This window comes from Fringilla coelebs (assembly GCF_963513975.1).
Source record: "Fringilla coelebs genome assembly, chromosome: 1".
Taxonomy (NCBI): Eukaryota; Metazoa; Chordata; class Aves; order Passeriformes; family Fringillidae; genus Fringilla; species Fringilla coelebs.
The window spans coordinates 16,931,450-16,959,304 of NC_140028.1; the positions used below are offsets into that span (position 1 = coordinate 16,931,450).

At 40.7% G+C, this 27,855-nt stretch overlaps 1 protein-coding gene across 3 annotated transcripts in view; it reads left to right on the forward strand.

Moving 5' to 3' along the window:
* Window positions 1-9,841: 9,841 nt before the first annotated feature.
* The window catches only part of CSMD3 (CUB and Sushi multiple domains 3), a gene marked incomplete at both ends in the record, with an annotated part of 576,542 nt that continues 558,528 nt past the window's right edge, over window positions 9,842-27,855 (forward strand). For all 3 annotated transcript variants that reach the window (XM_084217912.1, XM_084217913.1, XM_084217914.1), the window contains one exon: window positions 9,842-10,019. In XM_084217912.1, the coding sequence (XP_084074038.1) occupies window positions 9,842-10,019 (178 nt within the window). The remainder of the gene's footprint in view (window positions 10,020-27,855) is intronic.

Below are 27,855 nucleotides of genomic sequence, written 5' to 3' on the forward strand. Positions count from 1 at the left end.
AGAGGGGTCCTTCCAGAACATCCACTCCTTCAGTACTCTGGGTCGAATCCCATCAGGCTCCTGCACTTACAGACATTCAACTGGTACAACTGCTCCCTTAAAACTTCAGTGTCCTCCACTGGAAAGCCTCTGGTTCTGCAGCTGTGGTCCTCCAACTCAGAGGACCACGTAGCCCAAGGGCTTAGCAGAATTATTAAAGAATGAGGCAAAAAGCCCTGACATTGAATGCTGTGGAGACCCTGGGGGGCATTCCCTGGTTTAGAGAGACACAAGAACCTTACCTCAAAAAGCTTTGCCATATTATTCCCCTGTTCCTATGTCTGTTCCTATGTCCCTGAGCCACTCCCTCTCTATTCCCTGATTGTCCCTGATCTTTGTACTGCCCAGGGACCAGGTTCACCCCCAGGCCCCTCAGAGACCCACAGGCTGGGGACTCTCCATGTGGGAGTGCTGGGACCTGAACATCTCACTGCACAGCTGAATAAAACATCTGTGGATACCATGCAAAGGCCCTTTTTGCTTCCTTACCCTGGACTTTACTAGCAGCAATTCAGGCTGCAACAGAATCCCTCCACCTTTTCTTCACCCTTATTTGTCAGGTGACAATCAAGTATCAATCAAACATTTTCCTTAGACCTCTCTTGCTAGAGTACATTTCAAAATGTCTCTTGTGTTTCCAGACATAACACTGGCCAGTTTCAACTGTACCTGAGCTTTGCCCTTTTTTCTCCCTGTGTCTGTGAACTACATCTCTGTAGTCTCCCTGTGAAACCTAACCTTGTTTACAGAGATCATACAGTTTCTTCTTCCTCTTGATCTCCAGGAGGATTTCTCTGTTCAGGCAAGATGGTCTTCTATACCACCTGCTTGCTTTATGGTACTCTCTATTAATGATACTGAAAAATTATAAAGTTTCTATGGTATATTTTGTAATGTGCTATTTATTGTTCATCTGATTCTAGGCATACTCCAACATTTTAATGTGATGAAACCAAATTAATTGAGTTGTCTTTCAAATATTCAAATATTCAAATATTCAAATATTCAAATATTCAAATATTCTTTCCAACAAATTTTCTTGAAATAACACTGAAATATTTAAAGTTAAATTTAACATTCTCCATTTAATGATTGTAGAGCTACTAAAGATTATTTTACAGTCACCTGAGTCAACTGTCAATTTTTCCATATATTCAATATCTAAGAGTCTAATATTTTGTTTTACTTGTAGCCCTTCAATGTTTCTAGTGCAAATCTTTTTTCTCATTTAGTATAAAATATTTTACACCATTAATTGGATCTCTAAAATACTTCTGCCAGAGGATATTTGGTTTCAGACAAAAAACTACTTGCTTATAAATGAAACAATTTTCTTAAAAATATGAATAGACTGAGATGCATATAGTTATACATTCAGCAAGACAATACACAGTCTTTTTAATTTTGTTTCCATAATAATGGCAAACACATATATAGATAGACAATATGCCTGAAATAAAAAATCTAACGGATTACTCTTTCAGAACTGTAGCTAACACTTTAGTGGGAAACTGGAAATCCTAAAGCAATAAAAATACAAGAGTATGGAAAATAAAAAATTAGTGTCTCTATATATTAATACTATGCTTTATTAAAGTACTTTATTTTTAATAACTTTAATTTTTAATAACTGAATTTGGAGGACTTAAAACAATAGTTCATTCATGAGAATGGGTAATATAATACATTGTATATTTTTATGTAAAAAAAGTAATTACAGAATAGTGTAGAATCACAACTAGTGCGCATATCATGTAAAAAAAAATTGCTACTAATGAAACCAATAAATAGGTAAGAAACAGCATTTTCAAGTGCATCAAACTGCATAAACCACAGATGTATAGGACGGAAAAGCATAGCCCACCACCTGAAACACAGACTAGGGTACCAACCAGCAAACTGTCAACAGGTTCCCTCCATCTTCTTCTGTCTCCATTTTTTCACATTTTTTCCTACCCAAACTGGCTTGATCCCTTCATCTGCCCCCCTTTGGTTCCCCCTCTAAATGTTCCATAGAAAGTCTACCACCCCCCCAGCATGTTCTTTCCCTGTATCCCATACTGAGCCCTGTCCCCCAGGGCAGGGACCCCTCAGCCTGTGTGCTGTCCCAGAGGGTGATCCCCAGGGACTTGTGGTGCTCTGTCTCACCTGGGGCTGATGCTCTCCCAGGACAGCCCTGAGGAGCTCAGGGCAAGGGCTCGTGGCTCCATGCTCCTCTGTGAGGGGGAAGGTAAGCTTTTCATCACATGCCTTAACACAGGTCAGAACTGCATTTCAAGCTGTGCAAAAAATTACAGCATCACCACATCAACACTCATTACTTTTAGCTCATCATTCTCCAAGTGACGTGATGCCCACATAGAGAACAAAGCAAGAGACAGAGCTGGTTGTGAAATGCTATTTAAAATCAGCACCGATATACTCTTCACTGTAATACTGCACTCAGCTAAAAAGGGGAAGGGATTGAAACATTATAAATCATTTCAGAATGGAGTACAGAGAGAAATAGATAGCAAAAGGGTCTAGCTATGTTCATGCATACCAAGTATCTAGCTGAAACAAAATAGCTTGACACTAGTCCAATATTCTTTCCCACACACTTTCTTTGACCCTCCCTCAGCTTCTGATCAATGTCTAACATTAAATAATATGAAGAAAAGCCTGAAATATTTTACTAGGCTGCCTTGAACACTGCAACAAATTAATAATGCAGTTGCAAATCGAAATTAAATCTTAGTTGTTTATCAGATATCCTTAAGTTCTGGTTCTGCCTGTCTTTTCTTCAAGATTAGTAACACTTGCTACCAGAATTTCCTAAGCTATCTGTAACTTTAAAATTTCAACATATGGCATCTAAAAGCCATCAGTATATGTTAGTTGTGTGACCAGAAATCTGTCTCTAAATCAGGTTATCAATTGTCTGTCATGTCAACAGACATTATATTCTTAAGTGCTTTTCAAAGAATACATGGCAGGTAGAATGCCCGTCTTCTTTCTAGCTACAATTTACTTATAAATGTTCTTGATGTAATTTTTAGTCTGAAATTAGAGTCAAGGTTACCAATATTTTATGGGTTTAGGTTATGTAGAGCTCCATGCAAAAAATACTGGTTCAAGCCAAGGGAATTCTTCATGAAGAATAAAAGAGAAACAGAGGCCTACTGGATTTGTTCTAGACTTGTTTCTTCTCTGGCATATGCCAGAATATTTATATCCATAACTTCTGCAAGTATTATCAAGAATAATTAATAATTTTATAACTATTGTGCTTATCTTCCCTGAAACTCCAAGAACCATAAAAGGACATTGAAAACATTACAAAGGATAATACAGGGAAAAAAACCCAAAAAACCAGTCACAGAAAAAATTAAAGCAAAACCTAGGATGCGAGAAAATTTTTTTGTACAATTCTTTTCACCCCATCAGTGAACACATAGAAGTTTACAGAGAAAATCTACACTCACCAGTAGAATGCATTTCAGATTTGATCAATGAAGAATGATTGTACATACACTGCATTTCAATATTACTCAATAGCAGTAAATAACTGACCTGGTTAATATACCTTAACTATATCTCAATCCAATGCAAACAGAAAAGTGGAATTCAGAAGGACAGTTTAACATCCTCCCACCAGCTCACAAACTTTATTCCCTACACAATCCACTAAATAAACAATTTTTTTCTTCCTGTTTCAGCACCTCACTACCCCTTCCTGATTTCTTTTCCTCCCCATACTGCAGTAGTACTTTTACAACAGAAGGATAATATTTGATGCAATTCTGGATAATTCCTTTTGCTTATTACATTAGTGACAAATCATAGCAATTTCCTAGCACACTTTTTTCCCTGCAATATTTACCTTTTCTTCTCTTTTGTTCTACTGACACTGCAGTAATTTCCTATTATGGAAAACAATGGTATACGGAACTCAAGGTGATATTCTGTCTTGAAGTACATACTAAATAATTTAATTTGGTACAATGATCATATTAAATGTATTTTCTAAACTTTCACCATTGAAGTATCCCTTGGAAAGCTTCCACTGCACAATGCTGTACTGTTTCACATTCACATGGGAGCTATCACATTGTTGTTATACTCTTTTACTTTGTATCTCCACAAAAGCATTGCATTGGGCCGAATAAACATTGGCATTTTTGGTCATGGACTGAAAGTCCTAAATTACTGGAGCTAAGGGGTAATACAGCTAGTGTTCAAATGGGTATCTGAACAGAAACCAGTCCATTAGCAAAGACAGGGGGATCAAGATATAAATTCTGCCAAAGCTAATGGCATTGCACATTCTATATATAAAGTCATTCTGCCTGTGTAAAGAACTCAGACACTTCTGGTTTTTACATACCCTATAGGATTCCCAAATCATCCAGCTCTGCTGGCAAGAGATGGCAGAACATTACAGTAGTGACAGCTTTTGCTGAGAATGCCCATTGTCTAAATCTCAGACAAACACAACTACACACCAACATCATCTTGCTGATCATGACTGATAAAATACAATACAATAAATTTAGTCACTAAGATAAGAAAAATCTTGTAGCAGTAGAACAGAACTAATTCCTTGGATTCCACTTGAGAACTAAGTGTTTTATGGTACAACATCTAAATCAGGAAACATTGCATAAAAGAGAATTGCATTCTCTCTCTTGTCTGCAAGCAGATTTTACATGTGGCCTCTAGCAGAATACAAGGAACATTTAAGAGGGAGTTAACAAAATCACAGCTAATTCTGATACTGAAACATATGAATCCCATCTCCCTGTGCACAGTGCATCTGAAGGAAATACTCTTTAAGTCAGGACAGTAGTGGATACTCTTGAATATTGCTGCTATTTAGTTTTCTTGAACAGAGATATTTTGTGTTAGAGGCAGCTTAGAACGTTACTTGTGAAAGTGGTCAAGAAGAGGTCAGTAATACTGCACTTTCCCCTCCAGCTTTCTCCATTACTGTATTTGCTTTAATGCATCTTTTCATTGTTTGCATCTTTTCATTGTTTGGGTTATATTATAATTAATCTTCACACTATGACTGTCTCCTATACTGTGAATGTGAAGCAGTAACAGCAGCACATCATAGTATCCCAATATTTGTGGAATCTTTTCCACGCAATCTTTTCTGTCAAAAATTCATTATCTGTTTCATGCAGTAAAATTATTCTAGTCTGAGTGAAGTGGGGGTGGCACAATGGTGTCCTCCTCTTTGTGACCTCACCTGAAGGACTCCAACACATGTTCAAAAGTGAGGAAATGGAAGTTTACAGCATATTTGTAATACTCTCCTAGTGTTTTCAGGAATGTTAGGTCTCACTGATACATGTGCAGTCTGTGTTCTGGGTCAGAGTTCGGACCAACAATCATACCAGTGTTTATAACCACATGGACTAAGTTATGGGAATAGAGAATATTCTGCATTTCGTCAGGATTTTCAAAAGACTTATATGATGTGAGTGAATGAATTTTGTATCCCAAGTCAAATACTCATTTTTAAATATCACTGCCTATATGCTTTGCACATGCCTACATACGCTGTCTGTATTTGCAAGCATTGTGCACCGTATTATTCACAGCATTATTTGTCACAGAAGACCCCACTGCATTATTTAAAGCAGAGCAATCAGTCTATCCACAATTAGAGTGATGTTACCTGGAAGCAAAATGTAGGAGCTATTTAACAAAATACAGCTACCTCACACAAAAGTATATGACAGTGAATGAAGAATAACAAATGCAGCTGAAAATGTAGGAGGAATTCATAGTGTAATTATCAAACTTAAATTTGATCTGCCTTGGCAAAGTGAGCAGGGAGCTGTGAACGGGGAAAATGTGAATACCAATAGTAACACGTTATTCTGTAGAACTATTTTGGTATATTTACTTCTTGGAGATTCAGAGGCAAGTGCCGGCTTACAGATAGTATAACTAAGGCATCACAGCCTGTCAGGTTTGGGATACAAGTTTTCCACTAGCAACACTAGTATTCATGTGCCTGACAGGTCAGACAGTTAAGTATCTGCCCATTTCTGATTTCAGCACATTTTAAAATTCTTGGGAGTATTTAATCATAGTGATTGACTTAATGGTCCTTGCCAAGTCACTTTCATCCTTGACTGATACCCAAATGATCAATAAGCTTGACCATGCCAAAAGTGAGAACAGAGAGTAGAGAAAGAGAAAAAAAAAAAAAAGAGAGTAAGAAAGAAAAAGAATGAGGAAGAAAACATAAAACACAAAGGGAGGAAGAAAAACATAGTAAAGAAGCACAAGAAGGAAAAAGAGAAAGGAGAGAAGGGAAGGAAAGAAAAGAAATTAAGGGGAGAAAGGAGAGAAGGAGGGGAGAGAGAGAGAGGGAAGGAAGACAGGAAGGAAAACTAAGATGGAAGAGGAGGAGGACACATTACAAGTATGAAACATACAGCATAATCTACAACTTGAACCCAGAATCACACAGAAGGTTATGGCACACTGGTATTGAACAGCAAATCAATCACGAGAAAAATGCAACATCACCGCGTTGGAGGGTTGGGGTGGGGGGGCGAACTATGAAGAAATTCCAGTCCATCTCTAGCGCTAATACTACTAAATGTGCCTAACATTTGCCTTAGTAGCTGAAGTGCTATTTTTAAAATGCATCTAAATTATTTGAAAACCTAAGGGTCATTGAAAATTAGTAGGAATTTCATGACCAAAAAAAAAAAAAATCTTTGGTTCCTTTTTTAACTCTAAGCAATTCTTTGTTCATGTTGAATATCTAACTGATGAGCCAAAAGTTCATTTTCTGAAGTAATACAGGTAATTTGCAGCATAAATCTTGTTGGATGTCAAACAGATGTGGCTTCTAATGACATTAAAGTAAGACCTCTAAATAAGTTAGGTATTGAAGTACTGAGCGATGCAATGCATGAATTAGAAATAACAAGCCTGTATCTTCAGTATCTATTTCTTATACTCTACGACTGATAAAGTATTTGCCCCAAGGGATTTTGAATTTCAGAACCAGAAAGTGTTCTTGGGGGAAGAAAGGCAGAACTTTATTCTGAGGACACACACCTCAAAATATGAATACTCAAGGTGTGGCCACCTATGCTGTTCTGAAAGCACAGGTCTCCAGTCCTGAATTTCTCTTGAAGAAATGGATTACAGTTACATGCATAAATGTAAATACAGGTATCTAGTAAAGAGAGAGATTCCATAATTAATAAATACAGTTAACAGGTTTAGAACAGTGTGATTTTGACCTATCCCACTTTAGCTAAAACAAGAACCATTTGTTTTAAAAATTTTGAAAATTTTAAATGAAATTTTGTCATAACACTGATCCTACCATGGCACTGCTCTTAACAGCAGCACAAGGCTCACATCACTTGCACAATCACATTCTTGTGTCACTGCAGAGGAAGCAAACAAGCCTACCAAGTTTCAATTACAGCAGTCACACTTCAGGACTTATGTGTCAGTGAGAGAAGGCTGTGGATGTTACACAGGGCTGTGAAATATATACCTTGGCTTCTCCCCAGTCAACAAACATGTATGGATCCAATGGGACTGGTTAGTGTCAGCACTTGTAGCTGAAGTATTCTTTCCCCAAACATTAGAGCTATAGAGGTGAGTACAGCCAGCCAGATGCAGAGCCATACTCTGAATCACTGCTGAAAGAGGGTTTGGTTTCAAGTACAGGTGGCAGAAAGGCCCATACTGCTCACCCTGACACCCACATGGGAGCAGAGTTACAGCCAGGCAAACCTCCTCTTTTACACTGTGCTTTGGAAGTAAAGGGTGAATCATTACCTTTCCAGATTTCTTCAATACTACTATCTATGGTGTTGTAGCACTATTACATACATTGTGTATATATACAAATATGTGGTTATACAAATTCATCCATGCACCTACACCTATTTACAAAGTCTCAGTTCACATTCGAAGTTCCTAACCATGATAGATCTTTCAAAAAATGCAGTCCACGCATGTAAGACACACCCCCACACAGTTCAACACAGGGAAATGCAAACCCCTCTGTGGACACAGCTGCAAAAATACATGCTTTGTTACTGGCTGCAAAAATTTCCCAGCTCACGCACCCATGTCCATCTCCATCGGCATTTCAGATTATGCATCACACATTTAACACATGTGCATGTACACACATGCACCACATCATCCATGCAACACCTTATATACACAAACCTGCATGAATTAACAGGTGTGTGAACGAACCTGTGTGCACACACACACACAAGACAAAAGCACATCAGATGCACACGTGCTCTTACATGCGTGTAAGAACACACTCACAGAAATACACACGCACAAAATACACACGTACACAGAGGCACCGGAAAGAATCCATGCATACTCACACAAACACAGAAGCGTGCACATATGCACAAAACACGTGTGCGCACACACCCGCACAGAACCACACAGGCACACGCACAAACACACCATACGCGTGCACACGCGCACCCACATTCAACACGGCAGCACACACAAGCGCGCACCCACACTCAGACGCGCAGCGCGAACACTCACAGCCACACGCGCACCCAAACACACACTCCGCCCCCGAGGGGAACCTCCCACGCACGCACTGCGGGGCCCGACACACGCGCGCAGCCCGTACGCGCAGAGATGCGCCCCCGCCGCCCCCGCACACCTGGGACGACACCCCCGCACCCACCCACGTGCGCGCCTCCGCACGCCTCCGCGCCGCAGGCGGTGCCTGCCTGCCCCCTCCGAAAGCTCCCCGCAGCGGAAGAACCGCGCAGCTTGCGCGGTGGTTGGGCGGGCAGAGGAGGGCAGCCCCAAGCGCGGGATCGGGCTCCCCGGGCCGGGGCAGTGCGGGTCCCGCAGCCCCCCCGCCCCCGCCGCTCCCCCCGCGCAGCGCCCCCGCCTTCCCCGCGGAGCGGCGCGGCGGCGCGGCCGGTAGGTGGCGCCAGCGCTCTTCCTGGCGGAGCCGCGGCCGCGCCGCCCCCGCTCCTATCCCGGCCCGGCCCAGCCCGGCCCGGCCCGGCCCGGCCCGCTGGGAGCCACCGCCCGCCGGGCCCCGGCCCCCGCCCGCCGCCACAAGGGGCCCCCTCAGCTGCGCGCACGGGGAGCAGGGCTGTGCCCGCGGCTCCCCCGCGTCCGGCCTGTAATTAATGTCCCCGCGCAGAACAATCAGGCTGCGCATCCCCGGGGGCCGCGCACGCTGCCGCGGGGTGTGTGCCCGAAGGCGCGGGCGAGCCGGTGCGTGCGAGCCGGTGTGGCGATGGCAGCCCCGAGCACCGCACGTGCGTGGTTAATAACGGGCTGTGATTGCTGCCGCGAGCGGCGGCGGGATGGGCGAGCCCCAGGCTCCGCCGGGCGGCGGGGGGATCCCGCCACTCCGTTATCTCCCGAGCCGTTCTCCCAGGCAGAACTGATCCTCTTGAGGGAACAAGGGGGTGGGGGGAGAGTCTCAATTGCAAATACTGTTTGGAGTTTATTGGAGAGAGCGTCTGAGCGTTGAGGTTCTCTCCCGTGGCTCCCGGTGGATGCTGTGAGGAGGCAGGATTGTGGTGGGTTTCGGCTGTGCAGGGAGTTGGGGTAGCGGGGGGGGAGGGGGGGCGGTGGGGGAGGAAAAGACACGATCGAGAGTAGCTGAGACTTTGTGCCCCCGTTGGAGAGATGGTTGAGTCCTCGTCAAGGTTGCTGTGGTATCCCAGAAACACCATTCACTCCGAGCTGTGACCGCGCACCATCAACAGCAACAACTCCGCTGCGCCTGGCCGAGGAATAGGAATTAGGAGCTCTCAAGAATAATATGAAAGGGATCTGCAGAGGGGAAATCCGTGCAAAGGAATCGAAATTAGCAGACTTTTGGGAAAGGGGATGTACTAAATGTGGCCGGCTGGACTTCATCCTGGTGAAGAAAATGGAGATTAAAAGTGGATTTACATTTTGGAACCTCGTCTTTTTATTGATGGTTTCGTGCGTGAAAGGTAGGGTAGTATTTGAGTGGTATATTTTTAGGGGTCCATTTGCTTTCTGTTAGGGCGTTGCAAGCTCTCGCCTTGTATCAAGGTGTATTTCAAAATATATTTATATCTTATTTTATATTTTTGCCCTTGGTACTTTGCAATGGAAATATCTAAACGATTGCTAAGGCGGGGAGGAAAGAAGGAGTTGATTCAGAGCTCTCTTCGGAGATAGGAAATGTATTTGCTTGCCAGAGCTGGCGTTCAATGCAGTGACTGAGCTGGGGCTCAATAAATATTCTTGCAGTATGCTCAAACGGAGACGTGAGTTGGTTCATATAGCCTCTAACTAGTGTATATTGAAACAAATCCCACTGGTTCACTTTTTTTAAGGTGACGATGATGTTTGTGCCGGGTGTGTGGGGGGATTACCTACAATTCTGGTTTTCGGTCGAGCAGCGCGATCTTTGCGGGAATGCCTGTATCGATGCACTTATTAGTTTAACCCGTTGCGTGGGGAAAGTTACGGAGGAGCCCAGCGTACGCGTAGCCGTCTCACAGCCCGAAATGCGCTTCACGCTCAGCTGTCTGTACGCATGCAGGGCTCCCAGGCTGTCGGAAAGGTGCGTTGGTAATTCAGCCTTGGTCTGTCGCTGGGTGCAAAGATCGACACCTTTTCTATTCCCTCCCTTGGTCCCTTTTCTCTGATGTGTGTGAGGGAGTTTGGGTGATGGGTTTTGTCTCTTTTTTTTTTTTTTTTCTTTTCCGAGGCAGGGGCTATTTTGCTTTCTTCTTGCTTCTGTGTTCGTGAAAGGAGGGCAAAAAGGAAATGTCTAGTTAGCGACATAAATATCTTCACTAAGTCTGTGCTTGCAGGCAGTTGAGGGAAATGGTACACACAGAGAAAAGAAGAAATATGTGGCTTGAATAATGTGCACCTGCAGAATTACACAGGCATCGCTAAACAGTGAAGTGCCGATCCCATCACGCGTGCCTTCAGTAAAAGGATCTATTCTGCTACTCCCCACAGTCGGCTGCCTACCCGAAATAATCTCCCCTTGTTTGTGGCCAGTGATTAATATCCGATTAATCACCCTTTTATCCCCCTCCTCATCCTCATCCCTCCTCCCCTCCACGCTCATACACTCCCAGAATATTTAGTAGACATTATCGATCCCCTCCGAGTTTTTAGACTTGGTTATCGCCTACAGAGGTTGCCTGCACGGGTGGGAAGGAGGTGTCTTGTGGGGGTGGCATTCAAAGGCGTGCCTTCCTGAGCTGGCGCTGGCTTGGATGAAACAGTTTATTGTAGAGCTTTGCAGCTGCTTTTCACCCCATTTGCATCGCGTTGAAAAAGACGATTCGCGTTTCACGGGGAGGGTCTGGAGGGCTTTTACCTCATCCCGCGTTATCCTGACGCGGGGTATCCAAGGGGCTTGCCTGCGACGTTTATGCACATTGTAATTAAAGGCAGCCTTTCTCTGTTCGCATCTATTGAAGGGAGCCGCTCTCGGCGCTCTGCCCCGGTCTGGAGACGATTTGCTGTCAGCACCGACCCGGGCCTTCGGGGGCATTTCTTTTCCCCGGTTCAGCCTTCTGCCATTAGCGCGTTCTCGGTGCCGGGTGCCAGCGCTGTCCAGCCCCGGGCTGGGTGCCGGCCAGGCGCGCCGCGCTGCGCGGGGCCCCGCGGGCGCGGTGCGGGGGCTGCGAGGTGAGCGCGAGTCGCGGGGCGGCAGCATCCGACCGCGGGACGCGCTGGGCGGCAGCATCCGACCGCGGGACGCGCTGGGCGGCCGCGCAGCCGAGCGGCTTCCCCAGCACCTGTTGAGAGCCGCCGCTTGCCTTTGGGGGTGGGGGGAGGAAAAAACGCTGGGCCCAGAGGGCAAAAGCTGCAATGAGGCATCAGATACAGCCCAAGAAACAGGGGAAAAAGGGTTTTGCAAAACTGGCCGTTTCTCCTTCTTCCCATTGTTTGGGCCTAAGCTTTCCCGGTGCAGACCCTGGCAGTTTCCATAGACTTCCTTTGGACAGGGGCGGTTCACCCAGAAACTGCCGACCTAGGAAGTGAGATTTTACATTCTGGATGTGGGTTCCTTTAGGCAGCCAAGCCTTACAGAGCTGGCTTACACTCACTGCAGCACTGCATCTATTCTGGACCTTTGTAATAATTCTCTCTCCACTCCCGTGAATGAAAGCATTTTACTTCAATTTACATTCCCATTGTGTCAACACAGCTCCTGCCCCCGGAAAGCAGAGGCAAAGGATGAATGAATACTTGCCCACGTAAAACATTCCAGATGTTGAGAACAAGATGACTCCCCAGATCCTACATTTGCTCTGCCATGGCTTTGAAAGGCCTTATCACCATACTCCATATCTGCAAGCTCTAGCCCATACCCTTCCTTGTTTAAACACTTCTACAGTCCAGCACCACATTGTAACACCCAAACTGTTGCTGTCAGGCTTTTCCAGTTTTTGTCATTGTCCTGTCATCGTTTCCCCAGTCTTGATCCACAGCTCTCCCATCATTACAGGTGTCAAACTATCCCAGGATGCTTAAGGAACCATGTTCACATCTGGATAATTAGGCTTTCCTTGGATATATTAATATGGACCAAACAAATCCTTCATGTTTATCTATAAATTCATTACTCTTTGCAACCTTCAACAATACTTGAAAGGGGTTAGAAAAGGGAGAAGAAAACAGGAGAATATGGAAGAAACTGCTGAGGAAGGAGTGATAGGAAGAGCGAAATAAAGAGGAATTGTTCCTTTTTCAATTAAAGTCTTGCTTATGCAATATCCCATTTATGCAATAGAACCATCTCCAACAAAATCTTCCTTCAATAGGCATGAAGTAAAAAAGCAAAGATATGACACCAGTGAAAACTGAGTGGCATGAAAGGCATTAAAACAAATGCAACCAACATCCACGAAACAGCCTTTAGAAAAGGCCCAGCAGAGTGATTCCTGATCAGTTACAGGGGGTGGGTGATGAATCCTGTGCTCTTCCCTTTAGATGAACGAGGCACCCAGGAAAGCTCCCTCCCCTCACACCACAGGAGAAATGAGTAGCAGCATTGAGGCAAGGGAGATACAAACCAAGTTTAGAAGAGGAGGAGGGAATGGAAAACTCCACTGTCCAACTCCCTTACAGAAAGTGGGCAAAAGGGCATAAAAGAGTGGGGAAAAAATTAGGCAGCTTTGCCTCCTGGGATTGAGGAGCGGACTTGCATGCCTTCGGTTTGGCACCTCCTTCCACCAAAAAAAAAAAAAAAAAAAAAATTGCGATTGTTAGTGGAGGCAAATCTGAGAAGGAATCAAGCAAAATGACCAGATTCCACAAGATTCCAAGATTCCTCCATCTCTTCTATTTGGATGTCTCTCCAAGAGAGAGAGCACCAAGGTCGACTTTTGTCTGCCTGGCTAAAATGAAGCTTTGCCGCTGCTGTTGTTCCTCTGTTCCCCTCTTGCAGTTGTGACAAGCGGAACAAGGGCAGCTTTTAAAATGAAAGGGAGATGAAGCACTGAGATTTTAAGCGGCTCATTGACAAGAGAAGTGATGAGAAAATGAAAAGCATTTTCATTTCCAGTGATGGGTACCCGGCATGTGGGACTATTTAGCAGGGACAAAGCGTGCCCTGCTTCTTTTAACCACCTCTGCAATCTCCCTTTTCCCTTATTCCAACCTCAATCCCGCTCCCTACATGCTCTGCCAGCCCCTCCCCACCGCTTCCTTCCCAGTCACTTGATTTATGGAGTTACTGACGATGGGTATGGGATTACTGGAGGATTGCTTTCCCCAGTGGGGCACGGGTGGGCGCAGCGAGATGCTGGCTCTGTCCCCGAGGCGGGAATGGTCGTGAGAGTAACAGCAGGTTCAGGTTTCCTCATAACCAGATGGTCGATGCCGGTGCTGCATCTTTGTGTGCATGTGTGTGTTGTGTTAGTTCGTGTGTTTGCGTGCATTCACTCATGCAGGGGGATAGGGACACATCGACTGGAGCAGGGACAGCGTCGTCCTTCCTTTCCAACTCCTCCACACCCGCTCACCTCCTCTAGGGAGCCTCTTGGCCGTAAGTCCCCGCCGGTGACACGGGGCTAGCTGTGCTCAGTGGGCTGCGCACCGCTACTCGCCTATTTTTCAAGCTACGCAGTTCTTCAGGGTTGCAGGCAAAGTTACCCTCTGGCACCCCCGCCTTTCTCAGGACTAAAACACGGCACGGCGGTGCCCCCGCTTAGCGCTCTCCTCCTCCGCCTCCTCTCCTGCAGGGCAGCAGTGAAGCATCACACGACCCCTCCCAGCAGAACCAGCAGGGACTGTTTCTCCTTTCCCTGCCGGTGCCACTCGGGACTCACAAAGGGCACAGGAGAGCCTCACCTTCGCTTTCCTCTTTTTCATTGTGAGAGGCAGCAGTCTGAAGGCGTTGCCGGCTCGGAGCGGAGCCGGCTCCGAGCGCGGCTGCCCGCGGGCGGCTCCACCCGCGCCCGGCAGCGGCACCGGCCCCGCAGCCGCCGGAGGTGACCGCGCCTCCGGGCACTCCTTCTGACAGAATTCCGTCCTTTGGCTTTCCTTACTTTATCTCGGCCACTCCTGCACGTCTTCGGCTGACAAGTCTATGGCGGCTCTAGGGTGGTCGGCTGATTGATTTGATTTCTGACGCACAGAAATAGCCCCTCAGTCCCCAAGCACAACCAACCCGTTCCTCTGCGAGGGGCTGAGCACTTCAGCAGCCATCCAGGATGGAGAGGGACAGGCTGTACCTTCAGCTCCATTATCAGCATCTCAGTTTGCAAGCACCAGTGCATGAGACCTAAAGAATTCTGTGGATGTGCTCCAAAATTCCCCCTTTTCCAAGATTCCTGTGCAGAAACATAGCAGAAACTTGTAGTTTACCGGTGTTTTTTTTCCTTGTTTGTTTGTATCTGGGGCGGGGAGGGGAGGGAGGATGCTTTTGAGCAACAAGTCTAGCAGGATAATTGCCCATCTAGCTTAGTGGCCTCTATCTCCAACCACCACAATTAGCAGCAGGCTAGTGAAAGACTGGAGAAACACAGCAAGAGGAGTGACTAGCACGTCCTGGATTTCAGCAGCCAACAGCTTTGGATCTCCTAAGATACAGGCTGCTTTTGAAACATCACATTTGGAAAGGCATGGACTGGCCTGTGTTCCTCTCATTTGTCCATTGTCTTTCATTCTGCTGCCTTTTTCCCTTGCTTTGCCTTGCCTTGCCTTGCTTTCCCTGTTCCATACCATGGCATTCATATAAATCCTGCATTCTTTACACTCTTCATCTGGCTGAAAGCACTGCTTTATATGAACGTTTGTAATAAAACTGGTTGTAATTGACGTGAAGTGAAGGTATACCCACAAAATCTGAGGTTTGAAACCACTGAATGCACATGAACCTAGTACAAGAAAAAAAATCACAAACTTGAACAGAGAAATTTGAAAAAGTTTTAAAATATCCTGTGGGGTTCAGTTTGCCTGATTGTAACCACTTTTCAGAGAAAATGTTCTGAAGAATAAGACAGCCTTGTGTTGTAGATTTGTTTTTTTAAAAATACTGTCTTAGACACTGTCTGATTTTCAAAGGTATTGAGCATTTACAAATTCAGGTGGCACTAGTAAGAGTCTGGGAGACATGTTAGCACCTCTGAAGCAAGGCCAAGTGAGTCCAGCATTATGATACTGAGACACAGAGAAACAGTATAAGTAAAAAGAAAGCATCTATAAAATAAATTAAAATTGTATATAAAATTTTAATTCTACAGAATCTGATAAATTGGAATGGTAGGAATAAGAAAGGCTTTATGATCTGCTGTAAAATTGGTTTTTGGGTTCCACTTACAGGAAACTTCAATTCTAATTCCAAAGGGTTGTGATATCTCAGCTTCAACTACCTGCTGACGCATATCATTCAGCTTGTGTTTCTGACCATAATGGTTAAGGTTGGAAGGATAGAACAAAGCCTTTGAGGGAAATTAGCTAACCAGTTACTACAAAGCAATTTCCAGGAAAGAGCAGTCAGAAGAGAACAAACAACTTGGTCTATGATGTTGTTTTTTTTCCTTAAACCCCTATATTTTTTAAGGCAGCTTTTACTATGTGAGATATTTGAAGAAGCAATTTTTAAATCACAAATCAGAGACACATCTGATAAAATCACTTATTGCAAGGCCATAAACCTTACCTCAAAATTTTGTTTATGAAATTCCCATGCTAGAGTTTATTGCGAAAACCCAGAACTTTTACAAGATTTAGACACATGCCTTTTAATCATCTTTACAGAATGTTTCCTTGTCAATGAAATGGTGCAATTTCTTTACAAAAAGAGGACATTTGTCTTTATCTAACATTCAAGGGACAATATTTAGCAATTATCTTAGGCCTATATAAAAGAGGGTGTGACATGTAATGCACCAGTTTTATTACTCCTTTTTTAAAAACAAAACCTAGTAGTAGAAAATGTTGAAGGTCTCCTTCCCAATATCCAGCTTATTTTCTGGGAAGTAGAATGGAGAAGGATATTGGACTATAAGGAGGATTATTTAAAATACACATATACACACAGACACACCATTTACATTTGTACTTGTTTACATTCAGTGGTTTACCTTTCCTGGGCAGATTTACAATCATTGCTTTGTTCTCAGAGAACGTGTAAGATTTAGTATGGCTCCATAATTTCAGCATTACAGATGCTGAGTACTGTTGTAAATGTCAAAGATGGAAATAGTGGGAATTCATCATGTCCTTCCCAGGGTCTGAAATCTTAGTTGGGTAAGTTTATAGATTTAGGAACAGTGTTACTCAGAAAGGGTGAGCCCCGGGGTATTGATAAATGGCAAACAAGGGATCCCAGCAGGGCTGCTCCTCTTACAGAACTCTTGTTGAAAAACAAGATGGGATGCAGCCAGCACAGACATGGAGAGATGGACTGCCCATTTCCCCTTGGGTTCTGCAAAATGCTTCATAACGTCGTGCGTCATATTTGCATTGTATCATAGAAATAAGGAAAATAACTATAAGTAACTTGACCACAGAAGCGTTCCTGTGGTGATGAATTCTCATCCCCCAAGGCCTGTAAATAGCACAGACTGTCTTTGCAATAGAACTGAAAGAATATGGAGGCTTGAGGCAGAAATGACTGAGTTGATTACTTGGATTGTACTGCTATTGAATCACTATTTCTGACCTTGAATTCTATTCTGTTTCCCCTATTTATGTATCTTATTAGCCTTATACATGTAACTTGTTTGATTTAATTCTCATGGAAATATGTATACATATATGTTTACACATGCATATATATTATGCATGTGTAGAAATTATATCCACATACTTAGCTATGTTATTCAATCATTAAGAAATTCAACAGACTGCATTGTTACCTGTCAAAGGCACAGGTAACAACTCAAAACTTATGTGCTTCCTAAGTCATCTATTACCTCTTAATTTTATTGTGTATTCCCAATCTCAGAAGGAAGTTCCACTATAATACATAATTGATTTCACTAACAAAAGAGGGATAGTAGTGATATCTAGGAGTACTTTTTAGGAGAAAAGCTTGATGAAAAGAAAAAACACTAGTTACTAAAACCAGTAATTAAAAACTTAAATTAAGAATTGACTGTCATATTTATTCCTAGTGATTTAGGGTTTTTTTACCAAATATAGTTTCTGTAAACTCTTTTTAGTAGATTGAAAACCTCTAATCACCTTTCAAGTATACAAAAAATGACCATTTCGGTGCTATTTTCTGGTTTATTTTAATATTGGTATTAGCGTTTGGAGAGACTGACATATGTCAGAGATGGCTGTATTTCAGTGGCAGTTAAAATGAACCCTCTGCCATCATTATCTCCTCATAGAGCTGTTTTCAAACCCAGCAAGCTGATACCTGCAAGTGAAGTTTGGAGTCCTTAGCGAAAATGAACCACATAAATGCAAAGTACACATACTCTCATTGAACATAGTGTTGAGATGGAACTACTTGAATTACTAAACCTTTCCTCCACTATTTAATCTGACCCAGAACAAAAACTTCACAGTCTACTATACTTAGCTTTCTTGATTGCTGTGCAATTTTTTTGGTAAATGAAGCTTAGTCTAATTAAAAGTATTCTTTTAAAGGCCTATACTAAAAGTTGCATTTTTGTTTCTTTGTATGAGCTTACATCCAAAGGTAAATAGAAGTTGTAAGACAGGATGTAAAAAGAACCTCTAAGCTGTCTGTTGTTTGAGCCCACTGAAGGCAAAAGGAGAATCCAGAAAAAGATCTCTGAGAGTAGATTTTACTGCTTCTTTTTGTACTGAGTTTTTAATTACAATTTTCTGTACATATATTTTGTTTGACTCATAAATATTAATTATAACAGAAGTTGTGTATTTCACAATATATGCTAGATATTTTAAATTGAAGTGGTCTTTGGAAAACTCTTATTGCATTGTAAACCTAAGAATTACACAAGTAAATTGCTTTTGATTAAGGGAAAATAAATTATATATTTGGATACAGTAGGAAAAGGCTCTTTCCACATTTCATTGATGGTCACATCAGCAGTTCTCAGGATGAGTCCATTGGATTCAGTGCAATGATAGTATGCTAATACAATGTCAGGTGTTGTCCTCAGAACCCCAGAACAGTCCTGTTTTTGTCAGGACATATGGTGAATTACAGCAATTTTTAAACCTAGTTTCAAGATTTCTTTTTTTTTTTGTTTTGTTTTCCAGTAAAGCATTTTGGAATTTGCACAATGCTGCTAATGGCTGCAGAGGAACTAGGAGGACTTAAGAAAATAGATTGCAGTTTAAAATGCTTCAAATTTATAAATGCAATTTGGTTGACTTGTATCAGGTTATCATATATTCCAGTATGGAGTTACATTTGAAAATGCTGAATTAGCTAGTAAAACCAAAGCACAGAAATCAGAAAGTTCCTATGTTAGTTTTATTGCATTTTTTCCCTAACGCATTCTTTGTATTTGCCACTGCCTTATTTTGAAGACATCTAATATGCTGAGTCAAAATCAAAAGAACTGAAATACAGTGGAACACAAAAGTTCAAATCCTGACTTTTGGGAAGCCTACAGGTTAAACAAAGATTGGGGGAAGAAAAGAATAGGTCTTTGGCCACCTGTCATAGTCATGACCATTGGCTTTGTGGTATTAGATGTTTTTTCTTGCATCTCCAGGGGCATGCAGGAACACAGACACACCAGCACTCCTGGCAGCAGGCATCTGTAACTGTGTGCTCTATCAGGAAGAATTCTGCCTAATTCATGATTATGCTCTCATCTTCTGTGATTTCCCTTGAATACGTCTGTGCTGACACTTCAGTTATAACACTCCTGCTGACTTGAGCAATGCTTGTTGCATAGAATGGCAGAATTGGGTGGGTTGGCAAGGACCTCAAAGACCATCAAGTCCAACTGTTAACCCAGCAGTGCTGAGTGATGAGTGCCGTGCATGACGTGGCAGTTTTAATGGCCACAAGAGAAGAAATATGTATACTTAATAACTCATAATAAAAGGGCAATCTTTGCATCAATATAGTGCTCATAAAAGTTCTCACCTGATTAGAGAGTTTTTATTGGTATAATATACTGAAGTATATTGGCATTTGCACTGTCAGCAGTGGAAAGTTGCACCAATCAACCATATAAGGTACAGTCTTTTTGAAAATGTACTGACAAACGTTTGATTTGCAAAGCTATTTATCTGGTATAGAAATGAGCAACATAATCATGTTTAATATAGAACAAGTTCAATGGCACTGCTGACTCCTGCATGCCTACCTCCATAACTTTCCTAAGGATATGCTTCAAAATTCCTAAATCTTTCTAGTACTACAATTGCAGTCCATTGAAACATGTATGAGCTTCTACACTATTTTCAGCTACTTTTAAATTAGACTACCCATAAAAAACCCCCACCATTCTCCTAAGCTCTAGCCATATATTTTTACTACACTCAAATCTAGCTCATCAACTAGCTCCTATAATTTTTCTGAATTTATTCAGCCTCCTCTGCACTTCTGGGCTCCCTTCCCAATTCTCTTCCCACTCCACAAGTACTGCTGGAGAAGTCCCAATAACATAAAGCCTGCAGAAAAATATAGAAAGTTCTCTTCAATTTCCATGTAATTTGTAAAGTCCTTTTTTGGCCCAAAGTAATAATCATGTAAGGGTAATATGCTAGGAAATGAAATATCCTCCCAGCCTTAGAGTCATAGATTAGACTTACTAACTTTTTCAGGAGGTTCTTTGGATTTTATATCATCTCCCAGAAAGCAAGATTGGAAGAGTGGTTTTTCAGTTATATTTCTTTTCATTCTTCAGTATCTTGTGCCTGTTTACCTGATTATTGTTTGGTAACCAAAATAATTTCCATTCACCCCAAAGAAGAAAACTTCAAAACGCATTATTAAAAAAAGTCCAAAATTTGATAGTGAGATACTCTTACACTTGTGTCTAAATGAACAGTATAGAATCAGATAGTTAAAATTGGAACACTTGGAACATTGTAGAACAAGAAAATACGTAAATAGAAAAGGAAAAAAAATCGCATACAGTAAAGTAGGGATAGATTTGTAGGGATGCTGTTATGCACCTGCTCCCATTGACTTTGTGTATTCCAGTGAAGTCAGGACAGTTTGTGTATCTGACTTGTGAAAGGTACTGTTCCAAATTGCTCCCTTTGGGGCCTCCTGTATTTGTCCCCTCTTTGAAATCCATTGACAGCTGAGTTAACACAAATCTAAGAGTCAGAGTGTGCCACAGATACCAGCTAAGGAGAGAATCTGTTCATCAGAACCACTGTAATTATTAAGGAAACATGAATTTCCTCCTGGAATTTACAATAAGTCTGAGGTAACTATATGGAAAATGGATAGTTTATTTGAGAATATTGTATGCAATACAACGAACATTGAATCATCACTTTTGAAAACATAACTGAATTGCAATTTCTGAAGAATGTTTCTTCATTCTTGCAAGTTTAAATATTTTGCATTATTAAGCTAGTACACAGTGTCCTGTAGGTAAACATCCTCCAGCCAAACTGATAGGGATATATTTATTTGATCAACTGTTTCTCCTCATCTGCTTCCTTCATGCTTCATGTGTACAAAATTTATTTCCACTATCTCCTTTGTATCATACCTTTTTTGTATGATTATTATCTGCTTTTAATTCAGATTGCTTTTAATTCATATAGCTTTGGGCAAGGTTCCTATTTTTTGTCTTGGATGATTGTGCACTTTTTAGAAGGTGTATCTTTGATTTTTCTTCTTTTCCCATCTCTTATCAGCATTAAAAATATGCCCATTATCTACTTGAATGTCCATATTTTACAATCTTAGTGTCTTTTTTTTTCTACATGACAATACTATTTTTAAATTTCTTTTCTATTGGTGGCTCAATTGGTGTTCCTAACAGTGTTTCTATTTCACACTGCTTGGTGGCTCTAAGTCTTCCCATTCAAAGCTTCTTACTTCTCAACTGAGAAGTGTACCTTTGAAAAGAGTGATCATCCATTCAATTATAACCTTATTGAAATATTTACCAGTAGATTATTTTAGAGCTTGTGCCCACTGAACTGAAGATTTGTCATTGACTTTTATCAGAACAGAGCAGATTGGTGCTAAAAAGCAAAATACTCATTTCAATACAGAGGAGTTTATTTAGGATGTGACAGCTCTACAAAACTGTTTATATCTTGCATGGGACTGAATTGACGAAACTGAAAAGCTGTAACAGTTGAACATCACCAGATTCTATTTGCCAGTGCCCTAAAATGGTATTAAAGCTACATGGGTAAGTTATTGACACTCTCAAAAACCTTACAAGCTTTGGTCCATTTCTGTTCACTTTCTCATGAGAGTAGTTAAGCGAGTCAACAAAAACAATGCTTCAGACTACTAGAATAATTTCAGGTTTTATTGTATTTTCAAATCCTATTCTAATTCCTCATTCATTTATAAAGATGAAAAATCTAAAATCCTTTTTAAAGTTTGCGGTAAATAGTATCAAAATTTTAGAAGACAATTAGTTAAAAGTTTATTAGCCAATCACTTTTTTTTTTTTTTTAACTGATTGATCTAGAATTTGGCAGAAACACATGAGGAGCCCTGAGAGTTAAAAGTTTCTGGCTGATCTCTAAATCTAAAACAGCTGAGCAGATTTAAATATTTTGTGTAAACAAATTTGCATCCAGGCTGCTAATCTGCATGCCAGCTTTCAGCTTGACATTTTCTGAAATGATGGAAAAATGCTAAGCCCTTAATACTAAATGGAGTTCATAATGGAAATGCTGACAGACCCTTAATTACCTGTATTGTTATTCTGCTGAAAGCTTCTTTATCTGTCTAATCTTTCACAATGCAGTTAAATATATAAAATCTTGAAAGGAGAAAAAAAAGGAAATTTGTGTTGGAAATACTAAACTGTAGCAATGCTATATTTTCTTCCAGATACCCACTTATGGAGGCAGCAGTGACAAAAAAAAAAAAAAATTAAAGGAAAATATAGCATTATCTGCAAATGTAAAGGCTGACAGTGATGCTTAAAAGTTTAACTTAACCTCCATTTTTCAATCTTTTTTAGTCACCTTTCTGGCAAATTAAACAGATACAATCAACCATTTTTAATATAATAATGAGGTATTATCATAGAAGAAATTCCTTATTGACTTGACATGGCAAAAAGTCACAACTGACAAAACATATCCAAATCATCGTTCCACTGCCCTAATACTGTGTACTTATGCTTAACTCTTCTTCACTGAGTGGAGGAGGAAGCAGAGGATAATATGAGAGAAAGGCCATTGTGTGGACTCTAATTTACAACTTTGGAATAGAGTCTCTAAGATTCTCTAGAAGAGATGTTTTCAATTTTATGGGGTTTTTCTGTCTTTTTTTTTTTTTTTAATATTCTCACCATGAAAACCTTCCCCAGTTCATCCAGGCTATAGCCACCTTAAAAACTAGACAGTATTTGCTCTGCAGAGATTGCTGAGGATGGATGACTCGGACATCCCATCCTTGCTCTGGCTCCACACATTCTCTGCCCCAGCCAGGGCACACAGCTGTGCCTATAGAACAGCTTTCACACATGACAGTGGTCCCTCAAGGAAACAGAATATCCTCTAGCATTTTTGCCTTTGTGGTTTACTGGGCGAATGAAATCTATTTCTCCAAGGTTCCCACAGCAACGACTGACAAAGCTCAAAGAAAATATCCTGAATGAAAATGAGAAACATACTGCTCCAATGCCTTCTTTCCAGACTGCCACCTTCTCCAAAAAGACACATGGAATTTTAATTTTTCCTTATGAAGAAATTACTTCAGTTCCAAGATCAGCCATTTGCCCACCCCTGTATCTTTTTTAATATCATTCTGCCTTTCTTGACATAAGAAGACTAGAACTCCGGGCAGTGCTCAAGATAGGGGTGCACCAGTGTTTTTTGTAGGGGATAGATTTCACTCTCTTACTCTTCCTGTTTGTGGAAGTGCCATGGAACATGAAGTCAATAATGTCAAAGAAATTTCAGTGATGTGTCTGAGGTCAAAACTGTGAGTTCCAAGTTCATCATCATGCAGGTATCATTTATTTATATTTTCCTGTATGCATATTAATCTCTGAAACTTGCCTCCTTCTGTGTTTGCACACCTATTGATTTTGTGAGGACTTTCTGGAGTACCTCGACATTGGTGTATCATTTGATTAATCAAAAGATCTTAACATCTCCAGTCTAGCAAATTTCCCTACATACTCCTCACTCTGTTGAGGATACAGATGTGAGGAAAACTGATGCCATCACTAATCTGAAAGCGGCAACCCCACTTTTGATTCATCATCGAGGCAAGTGATCATCACTTATTCTGTGTCTTATATTTTAACATCTTTAAGTTCATAAAAGAATCTTTCCATCTGTCCTCTGGTATATTATTTTTAATAGCTTTTGGTGGTGAGCCTTGTCAAGAGATTTTTGCATGTTCACAGTGACTAAACATAAAAAGATTAGTTTTTCTGATTAATGGACCTATACCCAGAATTCTCTTCTCTGGTGTGACAGCTTTAACCAAGGACCAAAAGTCACAGGAGAAAAGCTGCCTGTATACATTGCCTTCTCTGCTACCCAGAAGAACCATAAATATTTTCTAAATCAGGGCACTTTTCGTAGTACTTTTGAGGTACAATGAGACTGTTTAGTACTTTAATAACTGACTTAAAAATATATTACTGGAGTTGCAGGAAATGGTGCTGTTTCTGTTGGAAGCATTTGCTAGAATTTGAACTAAATTACTATTCCAAGCAAAATTTAGAGACACTGAGCTCTTGCAGTTGTCATGTTTCAGATGAGATGTTGCTGGCATGTCTGGTCCTGAAAGATTGCATGGTATTTTTCACAGAAGATTGTTATTAGCCTTCATCTGCTGGCTGAATTCCAATTTGGATAATTACAGTCTGCTATCTAAATTCTCTAAGCAGAGTGTGTTAAATAACCTTCTACACTTCCTTTTCTAATCTTCTGAGGGGCATTTCTGAGAATTATTAAATAATAGATCTATTTAATCTAAAAGGCAGCTGCTTCTAAATGCAAAGTAACTGTTTTAGAAGGTGTGTTGACTACTCAGTGCTCAGTGATAAATTACACAGTGGCATTGGTGTAGGAAATGCTCCTTAGCATTGTACAAGAAAATAAGGAAACTACCTCCTTAATAAGATTGCTGTAATTTAATTAAGAGTTCATGGAAACATTTTAGATAAACAATACAATATGCTCTTCCAAGATGAGAAGTACCAGCCTGGAGAAATCTATATAGAAAGTTTTGGAAAAGTTACAAGTTATTGAAGGTTGAAATAAAGATTTCTTATTCAACATGAAGGATTAATACACACAACTTTAGTACACAGGAGAATATAGAAAAGTGCAAAGCTGTGCAAAGCTTTGAACTTCTTCAGATATGAAAAAATCAAAGGGAGAAAATGGGTCAGTTGGACCAGTCATGAAGTCAAGTCCCAGATTTGAAATAAATGGATGAAAAGGAAACATTGCAGATGTAGTTGAGTACAACATTTTGCTGATCACATACTAGTTCAGTTGTTTGTTTCAATGTGAGAAGAGAAGGGAATTCAATATTAATCACAATTTCTTGACATGTCTTTGAACATGTGTAATTATTGGACTAGTTTAAGGATAATTTGTTAAGCATCAGCTTAACAGCTTGTTGGTCCACCACCATCAAAAGTGGTGTTTGCTTCTCCCTCTTGGCCTGATGGTAAGCATTCAGCAAAGTAAGAAAGAGATAGGAAGCAAAGAGATGCCACAGAAATGTTTTGACTCAAAAGGTGTTCTCATATTCACTATCTCCATTTTTCCTTGGGGCCTGTTGACACAGATGCGTTAAACTAGAAGAAACCCTCTCCTGCACCCTTTCTTCCAATCTTATTTACCTTCCACAGAATGCCCTCTATCAAGCCCAAAGATTTTTGCTCTCCATGAAGAAAAGACGACAATGTCAACATTTTTGCTCATGATTGTTTCACCCTGCATTTTGAGAACTCTTTACAGGTTCATGGTAAAACTTTGTGTGGTGGGGGGGTTATAGAGAACAATACAACCACATAATAATTCTATGACTCCTGGTTCTGTTTGGCATTATTTTAGGTCAAGAAAAAAACATCATACCCACTTCTGTGCTTAAACTATGTCTAAGCTCAGTCCAATCTGTTTAAAAAAGCACAATAACAAGATCATTTTAGGTAATGTTATGTGCAAATTAGGAAGTCACCATGTTGATGCATGCCTGGATGGAATGGAAGCAGAGGTTGCTTATAATCCTTTGAGAAACCATTTAAATCTGGTTCTAAGAAAACTCTGTTATTACAGTGCAGGTGGTTGAGTTGATTGCGATCTTGAAGATTAAGGATATCTCCATTTCTCTGATGTTACAGAAACACAGAGAACTTTTTGGCCTGATTGTCACTATGACTTACTGTTGCCAAAAACTGCATTAACTGCTATTTTGGATCCTCCTCAGTACCGAATTTTTATTAGCTTAGTTTTCTTGTATGAATACAAAGTTAGTAAATACGAGTGTAATACAATATGCACAGTTCCAAACCAAGTAGCAGCATTCTTAAGATAATGATCAAGAGAAAAATGGAATGAGCTTATTTCTTTGTTTAACAGCTTCATTATCTGTTGGTTAGTGAAACTTCAGGTACTTTGGTGTGCAATTTAACACTACATTGCCAGAAAGATTCACTAAATATATTGCAGTTCGAAATGCACTTTGAAGTCTTCTGTTCTTTATAGTTGTGTAAGAAATTGGCTTCAAGGGAATTGCTACTATCCTTTGCTAGAGAAAAACCAAAAATAAAATCTTGAAGTTAGTGGGTCAAATATCATCTGCTTTAATTACTTTAAACAGATGGAAACCATTAATAATTATTCATAAAAGCCTTTTTATATGCTTTTTGAAGGGATATTATTGCAAGATTTTTTTCAGTTACATAAATAGCAAAGTGAAAAAAAGCAAGTAATATCACCTCATGTCTGCACATTAAGAAACAGCAATAAATGCTTTGTTTTGTAAGTGCTCTGAGAAGTTGCATGGGTCCAAATCCAGTGCAGACAGCACAAAAAAAAAAAAAATCTAATGTTTGAGATCAAATTTGATTGAAGGATTTATTTCCAAACTTCTAATTATTTCTTCATTTTTATCACTGGGCTACAGTAATGCGTGCTGCTAAGAGGGCAACTGGGTATTAGTTTCCGGGAACTAGATTTTTCACTAGAAGAAGAAAACATACCTCATTTCAGATAATGCTTGATTTCTACCAAAGGAAACTGTGCAACATTTTCAAAATTCGCAGAGTAAGAGTTCATTCATACATGAAAGATTTTTTCCTGATGATCACCCCACTTTTATAATTGTATTACATTTCAATTTGCATTTATATATGTATTATTTCTGATTTTGTGCTCACTAACATACCATGTTTTTACATCTGAAATCAAACATTTTCCTGCTGACTAGAGGAGTAAATATTCTTATATAAAATGCTGAAACTTATAAAAAATCAAAACCATGGTCAAACAACTGTATCACCATGGCTATTTAGACCCATGCAGCTGCTCAGTTTCCCACCCTTCTGAGGTTGCTGGCTATTTGTATCAGCTTCTGAAAATTTCTCCATGTCCATTCTTACAATTCAGGGTACACCACAGTATTAAATAACTTATACAATTATAAGTGCTGAAATAATTTAGTTCCTACATTCCACATTCCATCAGCACATTTCAACTGAGAGGCAGCAGGTTTTTGAATTGCTGTTACACAACTACAGAATAGGCATATGAGAATGTCTGTTTCTTCTTGCACTCACTTGTGGTTGTGAGGACTCACTCAGTCCTCTGTGATAGCACACTTTTTTTTGTTTAATATATTTCTGACAGTTGCTGAAAAAAGAGTTTGAACTTCAGAAAATGGAAGAAAAAAGGGAGGATTTCCCAGGTGCCTCTCATTCTACAGATTTCTAAGACTGAAATAAAATTTTGAGAAAAGAAGTTATATATTTGCAAAAATAATAAGCAAAAGTAATTGTTGCTTGTTTCTGCACTTTAATAAGAATGCACTGTACATTGCTAGTTAACTGCAAATAAATTACAAATTATTGTTTTGCCTTTGATATATTATTTTTCCTTCCCAAGACAATTCAACACCTATTTATCAAAACTGCTTAGGCAACCTCATCAAAATTAATTTTTTGTTACTGTTTTTATTATAAACATTGTGGCAGGTTTTTGTTGGTTGGTTGGTTGGTTGGTTGGTTGGTTGTTCTGCTC